Source organism: Suncus etruscus, chromosome 11 (genome assembly GCF_024139225.1).
Source record: "Suncus etruscus isolate mSunEtr1 chromosome 11, mSunEtr1.pri.cur, whole genome shotgun sequence".
NCBI lineage: Eukaryota > Metazoa > Chordata > Mammalia > Eulipotyphla > Soricidae > Suncus > Suncus etruscus.
The window spans coordinates 105761292-105787611 of record NC_064858.1 but is presented as its reverse complement, the minus strand read 5'-3'; the positions used below and the strand labels follow the sequence as shown (position 1 = coordinate 105787611).

Here is a 26320-nt window from a genome sequence, read left to right as displayed (position 1 = left end):
GCATGGATAAAAACTTCATGTCTTCATTTTTCCTAACAGCTATGCAGTATTCCATTTGCATAGCAGTTTATGACTTGAGAAAATTTCTTTCAAGAGAAGAACACGCAATTCAAATGACAGTAAGATTAATTTATAACAATGGTAGTTACAACTTAATTGAGAAATATAAAATTTATTATAAGCTATTCAGACAAATGTATGACAAAATAACTTTTTACTCTCAGTGAAAGAGAATGAGGACTTAGAATAAGAGTTAAAAGACAGGTAACGGGTGGAAGATAAAAAACAGTGGAAGAGCACATGCTTTTGCATGCCTAAGGCTTGGATAACAGCTAAAAACGAAAAAGAAAAAAGATAATGATTTTTATTATATCTCAAAATAAAGATTGACCTGAGTATAGAATAAACTAATTTTTCTTTAATTTTGCTTTTACCTCACTCACTTTATTTTGAGCAACTAATACTCATTATGATTTGTACTTTGTTGCCATTTGTACATTCAATGGGATTTCCAAATTGGTATTTCTTGTTAGAAGTTCCCTAAGCTCACTAAGCAGGGAAGACTTACACTGGTCACTCGACGGTAGATCTGCGCAGCATTTTGGCACTCTGAGTAAGGGTATTCAGATGTGGCCATCTCAAGCATGCACATTCCAAAAGCATAAACGTCAACGGATTCATCATATTTCTCCTCATACATCTCAGGAGCCATGAACTCTGGGGTACCTTAAATTAAAAGAACGATTCAGACTCAATGCGAGAGGAAGTTGCAGACGTTACTCACCGGAGAGATGCAGAGGGTTTGACCTGTGAGAGAGAAAAAAGTGGAGGGGGGAGAAAAAAAGAGGAGGATCTTCTTAGTCAATCTGCTCCACACAAAACCTTACAGATCTTTCACTGCAAGGATTTTAAAAGAAATTTTATAAAGGGTCGTGTCTATTTACCATTTCAAATGAATTCCTAGCATCAAGTCAAAATAGATTCTTGAATAAGAGATAGATATAACAGATATAATACTGAAACAAATTGAAGGAAAGGTTAAAAGACACGTAAAGAGTAACAAATACAATAGAATCTACCAAAGGTAGAGGATTAGGTTAAAAATGATCGAAATACTTGTCTGCCCCCTACAGTCTGGTACCTGTTATAGTCAGTTTTTTACCATTAACACTCCACTTGACACACTTTTCAACTTTAAGGGGGCCTTGCAATGAAAAACCTGGTATTCGATGTTTTTTAAAATAAAATGGAATTGTCTATAAGACACTCACCAGAGCCCTTTTCTTCAGATACTTACCATCCCACCTGCAGTATACAAATAAGCCTACTGCAGATAAAAGTAATATAGTAGTAGACATCCTACAGGCAAAAATATGAAATGTGTACACACAAATGGAAAACTCAATTACCGAATGAATTATGAATACAAAGTGTGATCTCACAGACCAGGTGCAGGTTTTTAACTGGTTTAAGTCGGAATACCTCAAAATAGAACACATTTCAAAAAGAGGCTTCCATGCTATGATTTAATGAAAAATGAAAAGTTAAAAAAAAATCTCGAGCTAGAGATTTTTTAAGGCATCAAGTAGAAACAAAAAAAAAGTTTCCTGTAAAGAAAATGAAAAGGAAATTCAGCTTAAATAATTATTTCCCCATTCCTGTTAATCTACTGCAAGACAATATAAAAATGACATTTCAAACCCACGTTATAAATATTCCAAGGGAAAAAAAACTATTTTAGAAGGATATCTAATTTACTGGTATCCTGTGCTTTTCTTAATACATAGGATTCTAGCTCACTTAAAAATTAATGAGTTCCTTTATTATTCTTTTTTGGGTTTTTTTTTTTTTGGGGGGGGGGGGGGTTTGGGTCTCACCCGGCAGTGCTTAGGGGTTACTCCTGGCTCCATGCTCAGAAGTTGCTCCTGGCAAGCACGGGGGACCATATGGGACGCCGGGATTTGAACCGATGACCTTCTGCATGAGAGGCAAATGCCTTACCTCCATGCTATCTCTCCGGCCCCTCCTTTATTATTCTTGACACCTTTTGTGGAGGATCAGTACATATGTGTACACGAAGATATAATAAGGGGCTGGAGCGATATAGCACAGTGGTAGGGTGTTTGCCTTGCACGCGGCTGCCCAGGAAGAACCTGGGTTGGATCCCTGGTGTCCCATATGGTCCCCCATGCCAGGAATGATTTCTGAGCGCATAGCCAGGAGTAACCCCGGAGTGTGACCGAGTGTGGCCCCAAAACCAAAAACAAACAAAAATATATAATACTTTCTTTAGAATAAAAACAATATAAGCACTGAATCATTTTCCAGTGGTAGCTCTTTAAGAAATGATAGTTTAGAAAGGAGGTGAAGAGAGTTCAAGGATCTAGAGATAAATGAGCATATGTTTTGCATGTGGGAGGGAGGTCCAAGTTTGATTCCTAGACATTATAGGGCACTGTATGGCTGCTTAAGCAACCCCTGTGCAGAGTCAAGAACAGCCCTTGGCACCACACTAAGTGTGGTCCAGAAACAAAAATTCCAAATTTTTTTTTATCAATGAATGATTTTCTACAAGGCAATTTTGCCCACATTGAACATTTAATAATATCCATAGACATTTTTGGTCAAAACATCCTCAGGAAAGGTAGAGAAAGTACACCCTACTGGCAATTAATAAGCAGAGGGCAAAATGCAGCCAAATAATATTTTAATATACAAAAAATTCCCTTATAACAAAAAAATTATCCAACCTAAAATGTTATTAATATTGGGGTTGAAAAATAACTCATGTTAGGTCTCTTTTTGTTTGTTTTTATTTATTATTTGGTTATACTTGGCGGTGCTCTGGGTTTATTCCTGGCTCTGCGCTCAGGAATTATTCCTGATGGTATTCAGAGGGTCGTATGGGATGCCAGGTATTGAACCCGGGTCAGCTGCATGCAAGATAAACGCCTTACCCGCTATAGTATTGCTTAAGAGAAAGGGTTATTAAAAGGCAGAGGGAAAGGTAAAAAAACTGAACAGCTGGGAATATACCACAGCTTCTTTAGAGGGAAGTGCCCACACCTGGTGGTGCTCAAGGCTTACTCCTGGCTTTGTGTTCAATCATCACTCCTGGGGGGCTTCGGGAATCAAATGGGGTACAGAGGATAGAACCTGGGACAGCCAAATGCAAGGCAAGCACCCTACTGGATGTACTACTGCTTCATTCAATATATCACAACTTCTTACGGGTAGGGAAATGATGCTGATAAAACAAACTTTCAGAACAAGCTGTCATTTACATTGTAAGACAACCCTTAAATAAATAAGCACACACACACATGTTCAAAAGACAATATAAACGTGATTTCATGCAAACACTGCATTTTAACAGGAATGATTCTATATTTGTAAGTTTTAACATAATGATCCAATAAAACAGATAACCACAAAAGATTTTGCCAACTAAATTCACCTTCTCTTCATGTAACTTTAAAGAACACAGCCTTCAAGTTGATTCAAAAAGCATAAATAAAAATATACCACATATCAGGAGCAGAACTGACTCTTTCCTGGATTCAATATTTAAAGTTCATTTCATGTAATAAGAGCTCTGACAGGGCTAGCTAGTTAAGCTGCTGTAAGGTACACCTGAAACATACCTATCACACTCTTGGCAAAAGAAGCTCGCTTCAGGGTTGCCAGACCTAAGTCTCCAATCTTGACGGAGCCTGTAGGGCCAGTGATAAAGATGTTGTCACATTTAAGATCTCGGTGAATAATAGGTGGAGTTCGAGTATGAAGAAACTGGAGTCCTTTCAGGATTTGACGGCACCAGCTTCTTAGAACTTTGATCTTCATCACTTTAAACCTTTTCAGGTATCTAGAAAAAGCAAGTACAGCGAACAGTTTATTAATGATATAAGATGACTGCTTTGAAGAATTCTATTAAAGACTAGCCTACCTGAGAAGGGAATATCAAATTCAGAATACTAAGATTTCAGTAACCTTAATAATTAGTGAGACTTTTATTTTTTAAAGAGGATACAAGAGTAAGTGATTGGTAGAAAGAACTAATAACAAAGCACAAGAAGTGAATTCTTAAAATGAGGTCTCCATTAATTTTTAAATTAAGAGATAAAGTTTAAAGGTTTTATCTAATAGAGATGGGAACACAAATTTGGTAATGTAATTAGGCCTTTTACCCTGAACATTGGCATAATGATTTGGCTCAGGTCTCAGAAGAATGGGCATCGCCCACACACACCTGATCTATGGAAACAACCACAATTGTCTTTAACATTCCCAGGATCCAAGCCTCTACGAGAGAAGACCTACCACTGCTTTGGCATTGACTTACTCCAAAGAGTACTCCCAACACCCAGGCGACTCAGCAACAGTCTGCATGCATGCAGGGCAGATCGCTCTGCATTTAATGATATGCTGAAACTAGAGGATGCTCCACATCAGCCTGACATCGACGAAAGAAATGCACAGAATCCAGAGTCTTTAAATATAAAAGTCTGATACCAACTGTAGCTAAAGTGTGCAAAAGTTTCACCGGGACCTTGAGAATGAGTGGAGTTGGATAGACTGGTATGCCTGGAACCCAGAGTCTGTCTTATGCCAATAAGCTTCTGGGGTGAGGCCTTTTTGTAATCAGGTCAAGGACTTTTTTTCCATTTTCTCCATTTTTCTGGACCTATGCAAACATTGGCAATTGCCACTATCACACCTTTACTATATTTTTTTTACTCTTATCCTTTAAGGATATCATTTAAGGAAAAAAATACAACTTACTGAACTTAAAAACAAATTACTGTAGTAGAATGCCTGTCTCGAATACAGGTAGGGGATGGGAAGGGGGGAGGGGGTAATGTTGCACTGGTGAAGGGGGGTGTTCTGGTTATGACTGTAACCCAAATATGATCATGTTACTTAAATAAAAAAATATATTTAATAAGAAAAAAAAAGAGAGTTGCAAGCTGGAAAAAAAAAGAAATATGTTGACTAATTCTCAGCCTCCACAGGAGTCTACTTAAATTGCATTAGAATGAATTAAAATAAAGACATGTTTAAAAAAAAAAGAGAGACAAAGTTTAGAGTTCTGATAAACAGTGGTATAACTCTTACTGCACACAGATAAAACCATAAATTTAATAAAGAATAGACAAATAACTTGAAAACATTGGAGACCAACCAAAATCAGACATAAACTGTGAAATAGTATGGGAAAAACCAAGGTAAAACTTCCATTTTGAGCTGCCTATACTCATTACATATTTTTGGCTTTCAGGGAAAAAAATCATTAGAAATAAATGTGATATCTATAGAATATTATAGAGCAACTGATTAAAAACACTAAGAAAGTATATATAGAAATCAAAATGAAATCTACTTAATTTTGAGATAACTAATGAAAATGTTGGTTTTACGGTTGAAAAAGTGGTGGGGGAATCAAACTTAGTTCATCTAAAGAGTGAACAATAAAGACTATGTGGAAACAGAGACTCAATGAGATAATGAAAATACTTTATATCTAAATAGTTTTGGTTATATGACTAAATGACTTTTTCATTTTTTTTTAAACTTTATTTATTGATTCACTGATTGATTGGTTTCTGGGCCAAACCCAGAGACGCACAGGAGTTTATGCCTGGCTCTGCACTCAGAAATCGCCACTGGCAGGCTAGAGGACCATCCAGGATGCCAGGAATCGAAGCAGGTCCCTCCTGGGTTGGCGGGTCAGCTGCAGCAAGACAAACGCCCTACCACTGTGCTGAGGAATCAGGCTGCTTAATGACTTTTTCAAGAGTCACTAGTATACTGGGCCTTGCATGCAACTGAGCCAGGTTTAATCCCCAGCATCTCATATGCTCCCCCACCTCCCCACCCCCAGTCTGCCAGACTGGGCGCTGCTGGGCATGACGTAAAAATTAACAAAAACAAAAAAGAAAGGTCTTAGCAGGCATTGGCCACTAATCATTTGGGGCTGGAGTGAAAGTACAGTGGGTAGGGTGCTGCTTGCCTTGCACACAGCAGACCTGGGTTCGATCCCCAGAACCCGCCAGGATTGATTCCTGTGCACAGAACTAGGAAGTAACCCAGATCACCAACAGGTCTGGCCCAAAAGAAAAAAAAAAGATTTGGAGCTGGAGAGATAGCACAGTGGTAGGGTGTTTGCCTTGTACACAGCAATATGGAAAAGTTCCATATGGTCCCTGAGCCAGAGGCAATTTCTGAGCAAATAGCCAGGAGTGACCCCTGACCGTCACTGGGTGTGGTCAAGAAAAAAAAAGATTAATTGGTATATTTACAACTTAACATGTTCTACTTCATTTAAATATCACTATAAAGGGGCCGGAGCGGTGGCACAGCAGTAGGGCATTTGCCTTGCATACGGCTGACCTAGGACAGATCTCAGTTCTATCTCCTGGCATCCAATATGATCCCCAAGCCAGGAACGAGATAAATGCTGGGGCCTGAGCCAATAGCACAGTGATAGTGCATTTGCTTTGCATGCGGCCAATCAAATATGGGATTCCTGACATCCCATATTGTCCTGGAAGCTGCCAGGAGTGATTTCTGAGTACACAGCCTCCCCTGAGCACCGCAGGGTGTGGCCCAAAGACAAGACAAAACAAAAAATAAAAAACAAAACCCCCAAATAAAATAAAAGATAACTGCTGGAACTTTAATAAAATGTATACAGAAATGTTTTCTAGTGAAGCAAATGTCTACAACGAATTTACAAATGAATAGATTTAGTTATTAATTGTTATTAGTTATAAAATTGTAATCACATATTAATACATGCAGCAAATCTTGTAATCTTGTATTTTTCTGAAGATGGCCTGCATTTAACCATTAAGTCACCTCCTCAGTCTATGTTTTGATTCATAATACAATTTTTGTTTTTTTTATTTTTGGGTCACACCCAGCAGCGCTCAGGGGCTACTCCTGGCTTTACACTCAGAAATCATCCCCGGCAGGCTCAGGGGACCATATGGGATGCCGGGATTTGAACCACGTCCTTCTGCATGCAAGGCAAACACCGTATCTCCATGCTATTTCTCCGGCCCCCGTAATATAATTTTTGGAACTTTCCCTACATTCTACAAATTTTTTAAAAATCTTTTTATCCTGTGTATTAAATTTTTATCTTGTGACCTTAATTTATTTTTCTTTTATTGGGGGTGCACAGCTGGCAGTGATCAGAGATTATGCCTGGCTCTGGGCTGAGGAATCATTCCTAGGAGCATGGGGGAACATATTGAAAGTCAGGGATCAAACCCAGGTATGGGGGGCCGGAGAGATAGCACAGTGGTAGGGTGTTTGCCTTGCACGCAGATGGATGGTGGTTCGAATCCCAGCCTCCCATACAGTCCCCTGAGCCTGCCAGGAACGATTTCTGAGCACAGAGCCAGGAGTAACCCCTTAGCATTGCCGGGTGTGACTCAAAAACAAAAACAAAAACAAAACAAAACAAAAAAAACCAGGTATGGCCAAGTGAAGGCAAGTGAATGCCCTACCTAATGGACCATCACTCTAGCCCCTAAATTAAAATGTTTAAGTATACAATCATATCATCATCAAACATTTTCATTTTTAACCTTTTTGCTTTTCGCTAATTAGTTGACTTGTTATGCCTTATAACTTTGGTTAGGAATTTTGTAACACTGAATGTAAATGAGATTAAAAACAGGGAGTCTCATTTTGCTCATAATTTCAGCAAGATTTACCTGTAGTTCCCTCCCCCATAGATGCTCCTTATCAATTTGAAGATGTTTCCTTCTATTCCTAGTTTTATAAAAGATCTGAAGTCAAATACCACCCCCCCACTAGCAGAACTAATTGCTCTTTCATTTTGACACATTGGCAAATAACTAATTCATTCAGTGTTAAAACAGCTTTCCAATCCCGAGTTAAACCATATTTGGCAGTACTATAATCTGACTGCTATTCAATTTGTGAATATTTGGTTAAGGATTTTGTCACTAGATTTATGAAAACACTGCTCTTTAAATTTCTCTTATATGCAGACAACTTGAAATCCGGAAAACTTCAAACACGATGATTATCATAACGTAGTATCTTAGGCGTTAGTGTGAATGGAATACTGTCATCATTAAACACACTTGTTTTCTATTTAGTTATGGACCACACGCAGCATTTCTCAGGGTTTACTCCTGGCTCTACACTTAGGAATCATTCCTGGTAGGCTGTGTGCAAGGCAAGTGCTTTACCCATTAAACAAATCTGGTATCGTCCAATCCTAGGCGTGCGTTTGCCTTTTGCGCACTAGCCTAGGATGGACCGCAGTTCGACCCCCCCACCTGGGCGTCCCATATGTCCCCCAAGCCAGAAGCGATTTCTGAGCACAAAGCAGCAATAACCCCTGAGCGTCACCGGGTGTGGTCCAAAATCCCCCCCCCAAAAAAAAGAATAAAGAAAATTCTTTTTTCCTCCTCTTAAAATTTTTTCAATTTAAATTTTGCTTCATTATCCCTTTTGTTTGTTGTTGCTGATACAGTGAGTGGGGAATAATACACACCAGCCATGGTGTTTGCATACACGCTCATGTTGCACTCTTTTAGTTACAGTGCTTATGCATCATCTGTTTAAAGTTTATCACATCCTGGCTGCCAGTGCTGGCACATTGCACCAAGAATAAATTCAAACCTCATATACTTTCTTTCTTTCTGTTTTTTTTTTTTAGTTTTTGGGTCACATACAGCAGCGCTCAGGGGTTCCTCCTGGCTCTACGCTCAGAAATCGCCCCTGGCTGGCACAGGGGACCCTATGGGATGCCGATATTCAAACCACCGTCCTTCTGCATGAAAGGCAAACGCCTACCTCCATGCTATCTCCCAGCCCCATGCTTTCTTCTTCTTTTTTTTTTTTTTTTGGTTTTTGGGCCACACCCATTTGACGCTCAGGGGTTACTCCTGGCTATACGCTCAGAAATTGCCCCTGGCTTGGGGGGACCATATGGGACACCGGGGGATGGAACCGCTGTCCGTCCTATGGTAGCGCTTGCAAGGCAGACACCTTACCTCTAGCGCCACCTTCCCGGCCCCGCTTTCTTCTTTTTTAAAATTTTGGGCTGCACCATTGATGCTCAGGGGTCATACTTGGCTCTGCGCTCAGGAACCACTCCTGGCAAACAGTCTACCCACCTATATCTTTGGCCCCTCAAGCCTCATACTTTTAAGATAAGTAAGCACACTAGGTCACTGAGCTCCATGGGACTCCTTACTCCTCTACTTAATCTACTTACTCCATTTTAAAAGACTATGGTGGACACAAATTTACCATCTTTAAGTAATATAAGATAGTTTTTGGATTAATTTGTAATCAACACCATTTTTAACCTACAGGATCCTTCCTTCATCTTAGAAAAGTAGAACACTGAGCTATTTAACAATTTCCCATTCCCCTCTCCCATTTCATAAATATGATTGCTCTAGGTAACCCACTTATAAATGGAAACGTAGGTTATGTGTCTTTTAGTAATTAACTCATTTTACTTAATATAGACCCCAAATGCTCATTCATACTGTAGAAAACAGCAATTCTGCAGGCACATTCCCACTTCTCCAACCCTCTCCTTTCTCATCAAAACTTTCAAGTTTGGTTAACATCCCAGTTAACATCTTTAGGATCCTTTGGAACTAAACGTGGATTTCCCTCCCTTCTAACTATATCCTGACAGTCTTCTCAGCTGCTTGACCATCGTACGTTGGCAGCCCACTTCTATATCTTCAAAACTGAGCAACCACTACATAGCTATATGCTAACTCTTCACCTCTCACATTATTCACATTTATATTGCCTGTCACTCGGTGAAAACAGGCAGGGATTGGAAAGAATGACACTCCATGGAGAGAGACTGAGAAAGACTAGGAGTTAGCTGGGAGAGCTAACTACACCCTCAGCACAGCAGGAGCACAGAAAATATAAGGGGGGGGGGGGAATACCAAATAAGATGTGTGAAAACAGAAGGCTTGATTAGTAGCAAATAGTTCTGTGAACTCTCACAGGATGACTTTAGTGATACCACATTGAGGATATTTCAAGTGCTCAAAGAAATGATGGCGCAGGTACTCAGTAAAGCAGAGGAGTGGAAATAAAAGAACTACAATCAGAAGTAACAGAAATAGTGTGGTAGGTGATATGAAAAGCTCTCTCAATAGAAGGACTTAGCAACAGAAAAATAGTGGCTGAGGAAAGATTAATGGGCTCCAAGCTGAGAACAAACTTGAGATGAAAAAATGTCTAAAAAGCATAAGAACTGGGGCCGGAGAGATAGCATGGAGGTAAAGCGTTTGCCTTTCATGCATAAGGTCATTGGTTCGAATCCCGGTGTCCCATATGGTCCCCCGAGCCTGCCAGAAGTGATTTCTGATCGTGGAGCCAGGAGTAACTCCTGAGCACTGCCGGGTGTGACCCAAAAACCAAAAAAAAAAAAAAAAAAAAAAAAAAGCATAAGAACTATGGGATGAGTTCAAGAGGAACAATATACGAGTCACCAACAGGAAGTCAAATTCAATGAAGAAACACTAGCAAAAGAAACCAAAGAATTTCCAGAGTTAAGGAATGTAAGCACAAGATCCAAGAGGCCCAAAGGGCTTCCAATGAAAATATACCCGAATAGAAAAGCTCCAAGATACATTATAATCAGGATGATAAAAAAGAACAAAAGCAGGCATAAAATATTGAAAACAGCAAAACACAAAAGTAATGTACACATAGGGGCCGGAGCGGTGGCACGAGCTGTGAGGCGTTTTCCTTGCCCGCGCTAGCCTAGGACGAACTGCGGTTCTATCCACCAGCGTCCTAAATGGTCCCCCAAGCCAGGAGTGATTTCTGAGCACATAGCCAGGAGAAACCCTGAACGTCACTGAGTGTGGCCCAAAACCAAAAAAAGTAAAAAAGTACACACAAAAAGCCTTTAAAATTAACAGCACATCAAATGAGACTGAGCTACAAGAAAGTAAAGAAATAGTTTCTTTTTTTAAAGGCAAACATGGGGGGCCAGAGAGATAGCTTGGAGGTCCGAATCCCGGCATTCCATATGGTCCCCTGAGCCAGGAGCGATTTCTGAGCAGTCAGGAGTAACCCATGAGCACTGCTGGGTGTGACCGCAAAAACAAAACAAACAAGCAAACAAACAAAAAGGGCAAACATGGGGCTAGAGCAATAGTACAGTGTTAGGGGGTAGGGTGTTTGCCTTGCAGTAAACCCAGGATGGACAGTGGTTCAAATCCTGGCATCCCATATGGTTCCCCAGAGCCAGCCAGGAGCAATTTCTGAGCTCAGAGCCATAAGTAATCCCAGAGCAATGCAGGGTGTGTCACAAAAATTAAGGGGAAAAAAAAAATCCCAGGTTTAGGAAGATAGTGCTGAGCAATAGCACAGCAGGTAGGATGTTTGCACAGAGCTGATCAGGGTTTGATCCTAACATCCCACATGGTCCAAGCCTGCCTGCAGGCGAGTAATTTCTGAGTTCAGAGCCAGGAATAACCCCAGAGCACCAGTAGGCATGACCAGAAAACAAGATCAAAAAGTTTAGGAAGGTAACAGACATACAACCTTGTAAATGTACTAAATACCACCAATCTGAATTCTTGAAAAGGCTAATTTTATATTATGTGAATTTCACCTATTTTTCCCAAAAATGTCTACCTAAATTCTTTCCATCACCTGAATCAAATTTTCTAATCCATATCTTCTTATGTTAGTTTACCTATGTAGGTGTTTATTTAAGTATTTATGTACATATGGAACAAAGAAACTCAGAAAATCCATAAAGTACATATTGAACTTTCTCTGCCCTATTTTATCTTCCAAATACTAATAATGTTCCTATTCTTATTCTTCCAGGTATGGATATGACCAGTGATGTGTGGAAATATTCTTTAGCCTTTTTTTAAAATCAATTACAATGCTCATTTCTTGGCTTGATTCTAGCAGTAGTCTACACGTGGTCGACCTAGGCTAAGATTTCTAATTCATCCTTGTCATCCAAAGTCATGAGCAAAGGGACAAAATTTCTTGTAATTTCCACTGGTTGAGGTAGAGAGTTCTCACTTTTCATAAATGCTTTCCTACTACCCAAGCTCATCTCTCTCTCCTTTCTCTCCCGTGCTCAGGGGGATGTCGGGGATCCTACGGGCAAACTAAGTGCTATCTATCCATATCCATTTAAGTCATTTCCCCCAGCCCCCTAAGGGTTACTCTTGCCTCTTTTCTGAAGCTTGAATATGTACTAAAAAGGTTTCAGATATTCCATATTTAAGTTGTTGGTGAAAGGAGGCTTCTTCAGAAGAAAAATTGCCCATGGCCTTTCAATATCATTTCTGAAACAAGTAAACTATTATAGGGTATTCTTATAGAATATGCCTGAGAGACTTGATAACCCACTAAAATCCAAACCAATGAAAAGAATCTTGAGCATGCACATATGAATAAAACTACTATCACAACACTTCCTTACTTCATATAAATTAGTATTAGAAAAGAAAGATATGTTGGGGGGAAAATGCCTGGATTACTAGTAAAACTGTTCCAGAAATAAAGAAGCTAGGTAGGGAAATTATAATTTGTAAAGGTGGAACAAGCAATTGGTTTTTCAACATATTACTGCGTGATTACTTCTATCTAGATGATACAAAATATTTCAAGAACCTGAGGTTAATAATTCAGTAGTATTTAACTAAATAAATAGATTCCAGTGTTAATTGGGGGTGGGGGCCATATCCGGTGATCCTCAGGATTACTCCTGGCTTTGCGCCCTTAAGAATTACTCCTGGGGCTGGGGGCCGGGCGGTGGCGCTAAAGGTAAGGTGCCTGCCTTGCCTGCGCTAACCTTGGACGGACCGCGGTTCGATCCCCCGGTGTCCCATATGGTCCCCCAAGCCAGGAGCAACTTCTGAGCACATAGCCAGGAGTAACCCCTGAGCGTTACTGGGTGTGGCCCAAAAACCAAAAAAAAAAAAAAAAAAAAAAAAGAATTACTCCTGGGCCCGGAGAGATAGCACAGTGGCGTTTGCCTTGCAAGCAGCCGATCCGGGACCAAAGGTGGTTGGTTCGAATCCCGGTGTCCCATATGGTCCCCCGTGCCTGCCAGGAGCTATTTCTGAGCAGACAGTTAGGAGTAACCATGAGCAACACCAGGTGTGGCCCAAAAACAAAAAACAAAAAACAAAAAAAAAAAGAATTGCTCCTGGAAAAAAAGAAAAAAGGGCCAAAGAGATAGCAGGAAGGTAAGGCGTTTGCCTTTCATGCAGAAGGATGGTGGTTCAAATCCCAGCATCCCTTATGGTCTCCTGTGCCTGCCAGGGGCAATTTCTGAGCATAGGGCCAGGAGTAACCCCTGAGTGCTGCTGAGTGTGACCCCTTCCCCCCAAAAAAGAATTACTCCTGGTGGTGATCAGGGACTGTATAAAATGACAGAGATTAAATTCAAGTTGGCTATATGCAAGGAAAGTGCCCTCCTCACTGTACAATGGCTCCAGTCCCATCCAATTTTTAAAACCCAATTCCTCCACAATAATAACTTTACATTATTTAACAAAAGTTAACTGCTGGTCCAGTGGACTAGTATGCAGGACAGGTACTGGGATGCAGGGGTAAAGCTGAACAGTGCTGCTCTAAAAACTCTAGAATTCCAGGTTTAAGTCTTTATAATTGAAACAAAGAATATTACTGGTAACAAGTTGTCTAGGCTTCAATTTCTGATGCAATGGGAAATTGAAATAGAACCATTTTTAATTGTATACAGTGTGCATCTGTAAAATTATTGGCATAGATGTAACAAAACACCACCACCACCATCACAAAATGATAGCGAAAATATTTTCAATAGGCTTCAACTTTATTTTAACCGCTAGAGGGCCACCTTGTCGTTTGTTTTGATTGTCAAGCCATTCCAACACCAATCACCCTTTAAAACACAAGGCTTATTTTGAAATTTCTCACTTTAACGCTTACCAATATGTACTTTTGTACACACTAGAGAACTTTGGGGGAAGGAAATGTGTTAATATAGCAACAACTGGAGGGACAAATTTAGAATGCTGAAAAACAAAAAGAGCCTAAAATGAGAACAATAAAATTCACTCGTATTTCTTTGCTTTATAATGTCAATGAACTTACGTTTTAAGTGTTCCAGATGTCATGAGTTCGGTCACCAAAACAATACACTTCTTGCCTTTTAGTGTGGATTCCCAAGAGTCATAGAATCGAACAATATTGGGATGCTGAAGACCCTTTAACATTTCAGCCTCCTCTTTGAATCTCTGCCTCTCAGACTTGGTTAACTTTCGATCCTAAAAAAATAAGAAGCGTGGTTTAAAATGATAAAACAACCAAATCACAAGAGCTAAGTTTAGAGGCCATTATACATGTACTAAATTATAATGATCAATGCTATAAATACAAAACAGAAATGTTCTTAACACTAAAGCTACTAATAACTGCTTATCAGCCTGTCATAGCAGCATGAGAAAAGGCTAGGGTTTATTTAGGAAATCTTAGGTAGGAGGTTAGAGAGATTGTTCAAAGGGCCAGAACACATGCTTTATACGAAGTCCTGGGTTTGATCACCAGTACTATAGAGTTCTCACAAGGATGCTGGTGTGGCATTGTTTAAAGAACCCTTAAATAACAACTGTCCTTCCCATCCCTACTTATCTTTGAATAACGTAATTTGAATTTGGACATACCAAATTAATTGGGCATGCCCCATAAAAATGTTACTCTAAATTGTAATCTTAAAATTTCACAAAACTGGGCCCGGAGAGATAGCACAGCGGTGTTTGCCTTGCAAGCAGCCGATCTAGAACCTAAGGTGGTTGGTTCGAATCCCAGTGTCCCATATGGTCCCCTGTGCCTGCCAGGAGCTATTTCTGAGCATACAGCCAGGAGTAACCCTTGAGCACCGCCAGGTGTGGCCCAAAAACAAAAAAACAAAAAACAAACAAAAAAAAATTCACAAAACTCGTTCATTATCTGAATATATCACAGTATTACATTATCTCCTATTGGTAAATCTTTTAGGCTGTTTCCATTTTAATCCCCAACAATACAATAAAGGAATTAGTATATCAATTTTTCTCAGACATACATTTAAAAGCTCCTCTTTTTTTTTTTTTTTTTTTGGTTTTTGGGCCACACCCGGCAGTGCTCAGGGTTTACTCCTGGCTGTCTGCTCAGAAATAGCTCCTGGCAGGCACGGGGGACCCTATGGGACACCGGGATTCGAACCAACCACCTTGGGTCCTGGATCGGCTGCTTGCAAGGCAAACGCCGCTGTGCTATCTCTCTGGGCCCTAAAAATTTCTCTTAAGATACAGGTCTTGGGCCTGGAAGAGATAGCACAGCGGTGTCCACAAATTCCTTTAAGGTAGGTTTGTGAACTTATAAAAATAAACTTTTACTTCTGTATTAATGTATAAAACTAATACCATCCAGCCATGCCTGGATATTTCCCTATGATCCCAGCAGGCAGATATTCAAAATGGCACTTAAATCATTACTCTGAAATAAGTATGAGTCATAAGACCTTCCAGCAGTATTTATTATTATGCACTAATAATATATAAGCTTATAGTATAACATTTTAAATATAAACTAAGTTTATAGTTTAACTTTTTTTTGTTGTTTTGTTTTGGTTTTGGGGTCACACCCGGCAGTGCTCAGGGGTTCCTCCTGGCTCTACGCTCAAAAACTGCTCCTGGCAGGCTTGGGGAACCATTTGGGATGCTGTGATTCAAACCACCATTTTTCTGCATGCAAGGCAAATGCCCTACCTCCGTGCTGCCTCTCTGGCCCCTCATTTAACATTTTTTAAAGTTTTGATAACTATCAGTTCAAGCCTGGGGTACCTCAAACCCTGCCAAAAGTGATTCTTGAGCACAGAACCAAAAGTAAACACTGAGTACCACTGCTCTGGCCCAAAAACAAAATTAATTTTTTAAATTAAATAATTTTAGAGGTTCGATTCAGTACCACCTTATCTGAGTTTCTGAGGATCTAATTCTGCCTATCTAACTCATTGTGGTTTGCTTTTGTATGTTATTTATAAAGACTGGGACAATAGAGTTATCTTAAGCCATAAGGAGCTTCACATTTGTCTGTTGTGGTAGGTGTCACCTACAGATAGGCTTCAGTTTCTTAAGGCCTCTTGTTCTACTATTTTTGACCAATCAATTCAAATTCAAATCTCATCCAACTGTGAATGCACACTCATAAATAGAAATTCTCAAAATAAAGCCTGGGTCTGCTTGGTTTTAATTTGGGGGGAAAGTTGTATTTCAGAACTGACCTAAGTAGTTTCAGTGCTAATAATTAGGGTAAAGTTTGGGTTGTGTTGTTTTTCCCAGCCTATTGTCTATTCCTTTATCTTAGAAAAATGTTTTTATCTTTCTAGTCTATCCTTTCATAAGGATAAAAAAAAAAAAAACTTCAAGTTTGTATTTTCCAAACATTACTGGACATCATTTTCAATACCTGCCTGAGTACTACCATCTACAGTCTACTTACTCACTATTAATTAGGTGGCAAATCTATAGTCCTCGGTTAGTAAGATCGGCAGTTATCCCAAGTAAGCCCTAATGGCAATCTACACTTCTACTAGGGTTTTTAACTTCATTTTACAACTTAGATATTATTTTTCTTTCTTTTAATAAATAAACTCTTTAATTGGATTAGTATGAGATACCAAGTTATAAAGTCATCCATGATTGAGGTTTCAGTCATACAATGTACTGGTGCATATTTTTTTTTTGTTTTGTTTTTTGTTTTTTTGGGCCACACCCCCGCAGTGCTCAGGGTTTACTCCTGGCTGTCTGCTCAGAAAATAGCTCATGGCAGGCACAGGGACCATATGGGACACCGCCGGATTTGAACCAACCACCTTTGGTCCTGGATCGGCTGCTTGCAAGGCAACACCGCTGTGCTATCTCTCACGGGCCCAACTGGTACATATTTTTATATGCACTTTTTTTTTTTTTTTTGGTTTTTGGGCCACACCCGGTAACACTCAGGGGTTACTCCTGGCTATGAGCTCAGAAGTTGCTCCTGGCTTGGGGGACCATATGGGACACGGGGGGATCGAACCGCGGTCCGGTCCGTCCAAGGCTAGCGCAGGGAAGGCAGGCACCTTACCTTTAGTGCCACCGGGGGCCCAGGGGGAGCCCGGCCCTTTATATGCACTTTTTACTTTTTCTCCACCCAATGTCCCCAGTTTCCCTCTTGCCCCCTGCCTGCTTCTGCGATAGACATTCTCTTTCTTTTCTTCTTTCCTTTTTTGGCCACACCCAGCAGCAGTCAGGGGTTGCTCCTGGCTCTGTGGTCAGAAATCGCTCTTGGCAGGCTGGGGGGACCATATGGGATGCCGGGGGATCGAACCCAGGTCTGTCTCAGGTCACCCACGTGCAAGGCAAATGGCCTACTGCTGTGCTATCACTCCGGCCCCATGTGACAGACATTCTCATTCTCTCTTCTCTCTCCCCACTTCTCATTTATTTTTTTTCTTTTTGGTTTTTGGGCCACATCTAGTTGGGGGACCATATGGGACACCAGGAATAGAACCGAGGTCCATCCTGGGTCAGCAGTGTCCAAGGCAAATGCCCTACTGCTGTGCCATTGCTCTGGCCTTGGCCCCCTGCCCCCTTCTCATTCTTTTTTTGTTTTTTGTTTTTTGGGGGTCACACCTGGCAGTGCTCAGGGGTTAACTCCTGGCTCTGATGATCAGAAATCGGCCCTGGCAGGCACAGGGGACCATATGGGATGCCAAGATTCAAACCCACTGTCCCTCTTCTGCATAAAAGGCAAACGCCTTAGCGCCATGCTATCCTCTCTAGCCCCTCCCCTTTTCCTTCTTTTATCCTTAAACTTAGCTATGCAATTGAAAGAAATTTTTGGTCTTTTTTTTTTGGTTCTTTAATCAATATTTTTAAATATATATTATATAGGGCAAGGGGTTTTGGGGGGTATTTATTTATTTTGGTTTATTGGGCCCACACATGATTGATGGGTAATGCTTAAGGGATTACCCCTCGCTCTGCACTCAGGAATTACTCCCGAGTGGAAATAATTCTAGAAATCGTATGGATTCCCAGGGATCACATTCAAGTTGGCTATGTACAAGGCAAGCATCCTACTCTGTACTATCTATCATTCCAGCCCCACAAGCTACTGCCATTATGTTGGAAATGTTTGAAAAATTTATGCATTCTTTAACAATTCTTTTTAAACTTTACTGAGGTACAGAGTTATACAACTGTTAATGATGATTTCATGCTTTTATCATTCCAATACCATACGCCATCACCAGAATAACCCCCTCCTTTGGTACAAACTCGCTGCCCACCAATTCAGTTCGTATTTCACTCTTGTTCTGTTGCCTTTTGGCCCTTTGTTGCTACTTACTCCTGTACCTTAAGTATCACAGGATAGAGTATTCTGCATCCGAAAAGTCTACACTCTAAAATGTGTCTTATTTAGGGGAGATTTACATAGTAATAAGATTAAAGGCCAACATCAACTGTATAAATTATTCTCAAAATTTTAGATATAACTAAACATCTGAGCTAGAGATGTGGCTTAGAGGCTGAGCAGATACTTTGCATGCAGAGGTATGGGTTCAATCCCTGGCAACAAATGATTGCTTAGCACTGCCTAATAACAAACCCTGAACATAGTACTAAGCATAATATTCCAGGAGGTGTTCAAAAACTGGGGGGCAGGGAGAAGAAGTCCTACTTAAGCATTGTTTTTTGTCTTAAGTTTTAATAAATGTTTTGCCTTAATTATTTCTCTACCTTTTTTTAGTTATTGTCACCAGAAATTGCATACTCCTGGTAGGGCAAACGTCCTACTGCTGAGCCATTGCTCCGGCCCCAAACACGACTTTCTTTTTTTTCTTTTCTTTTTTTCGGTTTTTGGGTCAAACCCAACAGTGCTCAGGGGTTCCTCCTGGCTCTACGCTCAGAAATCGCTCCTGGCAGGCTCGGGGGACCTTATGGGATGCCGGGATTCGAACCACCATCCTTCTGCATGGAAGGCAATCGCCTTACCTTCATGCTATCTCTCCGGCCCCCTCCACTTATTCTTATGACAGTGACAAAACACTTCTTGTTTTCTCTAGCATCTGATAACCTAGCATAATGATTTTGCAATATAGCCTTAGGTTGAGTGAAGCACTGAATTCAACTTTTTAAAAAGGAGGGGAAGAAAAGTGCGCTTATCCTTAAACAAGCAAGTAGCATTTCTCCACCAAGAAATAAAAAATATTTTATGTTAAATTCTAAGAACTGAAATTGTACTCAGTTATATCTAGCGTGATTCTAACGCAAAACCCAGCTCGTTATAAATAGCTGCGTCTACACAGGTCTAAATGGAAATAAACAAAGACTTCTTCACCAAAAATTAAACTAGTATATTTAATTATAATGTCATCAACTATATTTTGAATCTCAATTCTAAAATTCTATCCAACTACTAGAATAACTTACAGTCTAGTTTTTCCTAGTTGTTCTATTCTAAGTAGGGATTATTTTTACCCATCTACTATAGATATTTATCCTTCCTTAAAATGAATGATAACTAATTTCATGGATGGTATAAGACTGTGCTTCCAGACTATTTCTGACCAGTCTCCTTCTGACCTTGTTTTGTTCCTTTACCCGCTGCCTCTTGATTGGCTTTCTCTAGTTTCATGTAATAGTCCCCATTTATAAAAATTTTACCTGTACCTCCCTTGGAATATACTAGAGGCCCATATGGCCCCTGGTTAAGAAAGAACTGCCACTGTGGGGCCGGAGCAGTGGCACAAGCAGTAAGTAGGAAGTTTGCCTTGCACTCATTAACCTAGGAAGAACCGCAGTTCAATCCCCCAGTATCCCAGTTGATCCCCCAAGCCAGGAATAATTTCAGAGTGCATAGCCAGAAGTAAGCCCTGAGAGTCACCAGGTGTGGCCCAAAAAGAAAAAGCAAAAAAAAAAAAAAAAAAAAAAAAAAAGACTGCCACTCTAAGTCTCTTGCTTCACATATGTAGGGCAAGACAAGGGTCTATCATTGGGCTACATTCACTTGCTTAAAATTAACATTTGAAATACAGTTGTACTAAAAACATGACTAAGTGGTAATAAAACTCAATTACTTAGTGCATTGAGTGCATTGCTCAGTAACTTGACTTATTCTATGTAAAACCGAATTCCTATTTTTAATTTAAGGGCATTTCATAAAGTATCTCAGAAAATTATTTTAGTTCACAGAAGAATTAAGGGGCAGCTGGAGAGAGAGAGTACAGTTAGGGCCTTGCATGTGGTCAACCTCGATTAGGTCTCTGGCACCACCAGAAGTGATCCCTGAGTGCAGAGTGCTACAAGTAAATTTGAGCTTAATCAGTTTTAGCCCAACAAGATAAAACAAGAATCTAAAGGGGGAAGAAGATGCCTTCATGGCTAAATTGCCTTCCAGCGTGAGCTCATGATTCAGTGTCATTTCTGGCTCTAACAAAATAACAGAGAAACTAGTGTTACCCACCTTGCCAAGATCTGTCTCGACTTCCACAGTTTGTGCCTGGTGGCACTACTGTGTGTGATTCCCAGTGCCATTTCCAACCACTCTGCAGCCAATTTAAGGGTGTAATCATTCCCCATCATGGACACATGGGCAAGTAGCAAAACTCAAGTATGTTAGCACCATGACTAAGTGTGCAGCCCCTGACAAGCACTATTCACAATGACTGAGAGCACCACCACTAAACAAACTTGATGAGTACCTTTGGCCAACGGGACAACTCCCAGTTATCAAAACATCAGTCATATTATCTGGTTCCCTAAGCGCTGTCAGGAGTGATTCCTGAGTACACAGCAAGGAGTAAAGTCCTGAGCACATCTGAGTATGGCCCAATCTCTCCCAGGCCAAACAATTAAAAAAACAAACAAACCAAAAAACCTTCCAATGGCTTACTATTTACATGTTGTTTATTTACTTTTATTCTCATTCTAAGACAGAAAACAAAATCCTTTTGAATTATTAGGAAATATTACTGTAACAGAACAGACTCAAAAAAATTCCTCATGAGAAAACAGAACCATTCATTAAAATGGCGATTTTATTCAAAGCTCATGTTTCATTCACCATGCTAGACAAATACCTATTAAATTTTGTAAAGACTGTTGAAACAATTATCTTCTCAGAAAAACCAAGTTGATATTTCTGTTAACTAGGGATTATTGAAAAGAACGAGATACTTATTAAATTATAGCTGAGGTAAAATAAGAGGGAAATACATCGCTTAAAACTATCAGCCTCATGAAGGCAATGAAAATGTTTTAATAGAAACCAAGTGAAATTTAGAAGAAATTAACAATGTGACTCTTCAAAAGCTTTTCTCCAGCACAACCAAGTTGGACGTTCCGGGGCTTGATATTATCCCAATTGCTGAACTCATTCTCTTCTATGTAAAGTACAGCTGATGCAGCTAACCCACTCAATTCATTTCGTGTTTCTTTCTACCTACACAAAATTGTTTTGACAGGCGAAATCAGTGTTTCCCAAATGGGGTGATAGCACCCCTCCTGCAATGGAGGGCACTGGACAATCCAGGAGGGCAATTACTGCCCTGTGGTGTAAGTGGAGGAAGGGGACACTTTCTGTTTGTTCACTTCAAACTTTCCAGGGAGGCACTAAGTAAATTTTTTCCTTTTCTGAAACAGGACTAGAAGATCAAAGAGTTTGGGAATGCCTGGACTAAATGAACAAAACCAAAGATCACAATCATATGACTTCCAATAACATGCCCAGTTCCAGGCTGCTGAGTGGAGGTGGGGAGCCCGAAAACAACTGAAACTATTGTTCATCTCCGTACCATCCAAACAACAGTGCTGGATAAATTATTTGCTGATGCAATCTCTTCTTGGGTGAGAAACACAATGTTAATATTTGGTACATGACCTTACAATTCACACATCCTCATTCTCTTGCCTTCCAGTAAGTTTCATTTTAAATATTGTCTTTATAAGGCATTTTCTCTTTCTATTTAAATTTCTAATTTTCAAGGACACAATCCTAAACTTGCCTACTACTTACTTTATTGAACTAAAAAATAAGCCTTACACCAAGTTGTAAACAGTACTGTTTTTAATAACTCAATCTAAAATACCTGAAACACTGGCCCTCAAGAAGTAACAGTTAAACTTTGTTAGCTTTTATATCAATACGCAAAGTTGTACTTCTAAATTAAGGCCACATATGATGTCTACACCTCAAAATATGGGTGGAGAGAAGTATCTGGAATTACTTGATTAAATTACATTTGGTCCTCCCTTCTTATCATTTTCTGCACCAAACTGACTTTGCAAAAAACCTAGGTACCTATTCCATCTTTGAAAATAATGCTGTTGGATGTCAGGATATAGAAATAGCACTTGGTCTCTAATATGAAAACTACAGTTTGAAACACTACTTTCTAATACAGCATAGGTTTCAATTATATATTGCAATTAAAAAAAACACACAGAACCACTGTGTGCTTTTTAAAAAAATAAATCATAAAATTAAGTCTGGAATATCTACACTTAAAGGTTTAAAGGTCATAATAAAATAAAAGTATTTTGTACTTTTAAACTTCTATTTTAATTATTTTATTTGTTTTTGGACCAACCCAGTAATGTTCAGGGCCAAACATAGAGGGTAGAGGTATCAGGGGAGACTTTTGGGATACAGGGAACTAAACCCCAAACAGTCTTGTGCAAGCAAGGCAAAGGCTCTATTTGCTGTATTATCACTCTGGCTCCTATATTTTTAAATATTCTATGTGACTTTTTTTTTTAACTGAAGTAAAGTTTTACCTTCCTTCTTGATTACTCAGAATAACTAGAGAGTGAATCTTGGTAAAAGGTAGGAAAACAGCACATAGAAGCCAAACAAAGACTTCATGCAAAACCTTTCCATTGTTGATGAACAGATTAAAAGGACTTTCACACTGCCAGATTACTTTATGATCTTCCAATCTGGTACCCTTACAGAAGAACTAGGTTTTTCCCATATACTCACAGAAAAAGATGCTCTATATCTCTACTTGATAGTTAAGTCTCCCTAACAGGGCAGTAAACATTACTGGGAGGTAAAGGATGGTAAACAAACTTTTTAAGAAAGGCAATGCTTCTTCATGGAAGCAAGAATTATTCTGAAAGTTTATAAATGTAATAAAAATAAAAAGCAATCTGGGGCCAGAGCAGTGGTGCAGTGGTAAGGTGTTTGCCTTGCATGTGGCTGACCCAGTGGCACTCGGGTTACTCCTAGCAGGCTCGGGGACCCTGGGATACCAAGGCTCTGGATGGCTGCATGCAAGTAAACACCCTACTCTATGATACAGCTCTGGCCCCGACTTTCAACATTTTTATTAAATGGGAAGACCTCCTTCCTCCCAGAAAAAGCCCTGAAAACTCAAAATTATTAGCAATAAAACTTGGGTATGGGCCATCTTATCAGGAAGCCATTGTCAGGGCCAGAGAGAGGGTACAGTGGGTAAGGCATTTGCCTTCCATGCAGCCTACTCGAGGTTCCATCCCTAGCATCCCACAGGCTCCCCAAAGCCTGCCAGGAGGATTTCTGAGTAGAGAACCAGGTATAACACCTGAGCACTTCGGGGTATAGTCCACCCTTCCCCCTAAAGAAGCCATAGTCAAAGGAAAACAAACAGTGTACAAGCAATCACAAAGATTCAAATTTATTGAGGTAACGGATACCCAAAGCTTATTTCACTTAGCTCAGGACAAAAAAAAATCCATAAAATAAAGTTCTTTTTCGTTTGTTTGGTTTTGGGCCATACCCGGTGACGCGCAGGCGTTATTCCTAGCTATGTGCTCAGAAATTGCTCCTGGCTTGGGGGACCATATGGGACGCCAGGGGATCAAACTGTGGTCTGTCCTAGGCCAGCGTGTGCAAGGCAAATGCCCTACTGCTTGCGCCACCACTCTGGCCCCAGAGGCTTTTTCTTAATTTATATTTTGTAACCTTCATGGCTTTTTTTTTTTCTTTCTGTTCTTTTCTGAAAAAGAATGGAGCTTATGATCCCACTATCAGTCACACAAATGACAAAAAAAAAAAATCACTTCTCATAACTGCAATTGTTTTATGTATAATCAGCAGTAATGTGGCCAGTTTCTGGTGTTGGTGGGGAATATAAAAAAATGTACTTATGACAGGACTTTTTTTGGTAGCAACTAAACTAATACAGTAGAAGGATAATCAATGTAGCTGGGATATAGTTCAAAGTGGTGGTACAGACACCTGCCATGTGCAAACCCTGAGTTCAATCCCAGCATCATATTACCTCCCACATGGCCAGGTGTTGTCATGTTGAACCCCGAGCACCACTGGGTTGACTGACCCTAGAGACCACCAGAACTACCAACCAGCACTCGACCATCAGTACCACATATTACTTCAAGTGGCCTTGGACCACCCCATTCTGCTGGAATGGCTATACTTAAACGAACAATAAGGGAAACAGGTAATATTCTAGATAGATAGAATTTATAGTCATAAGGAAATTTGTTATCCAATTGCTGAACCAATTTTGGTTTGAAATATCAAATTATGGATTTCTGATTATATGCTTTCTTAAGCTCTCAAATGTTTTTTTTTAACCCTTGCAACAATATAACTTGTTGTATAATCAACAGGATATATGCTTCCCATTCCTCTTTCTCATGCCTTCACTAGTTCCTAGAACTGAGAAAAATATGGGGGAGGGGAGGGCTGGAAGGGCTGGAAATACACCATCCTTATACAAATCTTGGAAGTTTAGGATATAAAATTTGTTTTATAAATCTAAAAGTATCTCATAAATTACAGAGCAAAATATAATTTAAAGGAAAATATCCAATAGAATAGCGGGGGTAAGATAATTATAATTGATAACTGAAGAGTAAAATGATAGAAGAAAATAGCAACAGTACCAGTGATTCTATTAAACTTAACTGAGTTGGGGGCCAGAGAGATAGCATAGTAGGTAGGGTGCCTGCCTTGCTCAGTCAACCAGGCTTTGATCCCCAGCATCTCATATAGTCACCCCGAATCAACCAGGAATAATTACTGAGCTCAGAGTCAGGAGTAACTCCTGAGAATGTCCAGGTGTGGCCCAAACTCTTGAATGAAGATTTAAAAACAAAAACTCTATCTAGAACTTAAAAAGTGAGGTTAGAACAGCGATTTATAAAAATCTCCCACAATGAAAAGCCTACAGATGGATTCACTGGTAACATTATAACCACAGAACAATAATCCTTTATAAATACAGAGTAAATTCCTCATCAAAATCTAGCAAACAAACCTAACAACAGTATAAAAAAAAATTCTATCACCTAGTCCAGAGATGATTCAGAAAGGAATGGAGCACATGATTAACAAATGAGAGGTCTCAGGTTCAATCCCTACCACTCCTGGCCCCCAAGTGATCTGTGTACTACTGCTGGGGATGCTTATCTTCCCACAAAAAGGAATCTCAGGAATACAGGGTAATGGAAAACCTGAAAACTCATCAATACATTACTCCACCTCAACAAATCACAAAGCTCACACAGCTAATCTAGACTCCCTGCAAAAAAGGTACTTGACATAACTCAATACTCTATTAGAATAAAAAAAACATTCAGCAACCTCATTCTGATGATAAACAACTACTATGAAAAATTCTAATATCATCCCTAATCTTGAAAGATTAAATGCTTTTCCCTGAGATTACAAATAAAAAACAAGATGTTTACTTTCATCACTTTTACTTAATACTGTTCTAAAGTTTCTAGTTTGGACAATGAAGAGGGAGAAGGAAAAACTAAAAAACACCAGATTAGAAGAATAAATGAACATATAAATGACCACCACATGAGCTGTGTGATTTGTTAATGTGGGGTATTACAATGCTTGGTTTCCACATATATGGTCTTGTATTTAAAAAAAAAAAAAGTCCTATGGGGCCGGAGCAGTGTAGGGCTTCTGACTTGCACACGCTAACCTAGGACTGACTGAGATTCGATCCCCTGGCATCCCATATGGTTCCCCAAGCCAGGAGTGTCACTGGGTGTGATCCAAAAACCAAAAACCAAAAAAAAAAAGTCCTAGACACAAAATACTACCATAAGTAATAAATTATTTCAGCAAAATTGCAAGACACAAAATCAAAATTTAAAAACAACTAATTTGGGGCCAGAGAAATAGCATAATGGTAGGGCGTTTGCCTTGTAAGCAGCTGATTCAGGATGGTGGTCCGAATCCCAGCATCCCATATGGTCCCCCATACCTATACCTGCCAGGA

At 39.7% G+C, this 26320-nt stretch overlaps 1 protein-coding gene across 1 annotated transcript in view; it reads right to left on the bottom strand.

Moving 5' to 3' along the window:
* WNK1 (WNK lysine deficient protein kinase 1) overlaps positions 1-26320 on the bottom strand; it is a 134464-nt gene that overhangs the window by 74727 nt on the left and 33417 nt on the right. Inside the window, 3 exon segments of the mRNA XM_049783240.1 lie at positions 569-726; positions 3645-3865; positions 14143-14315. Coding sequence (XP_049639197.1) covers positions 569-726; positions 3645-3865; positions 14143-14315 — 552 coding nt within the window.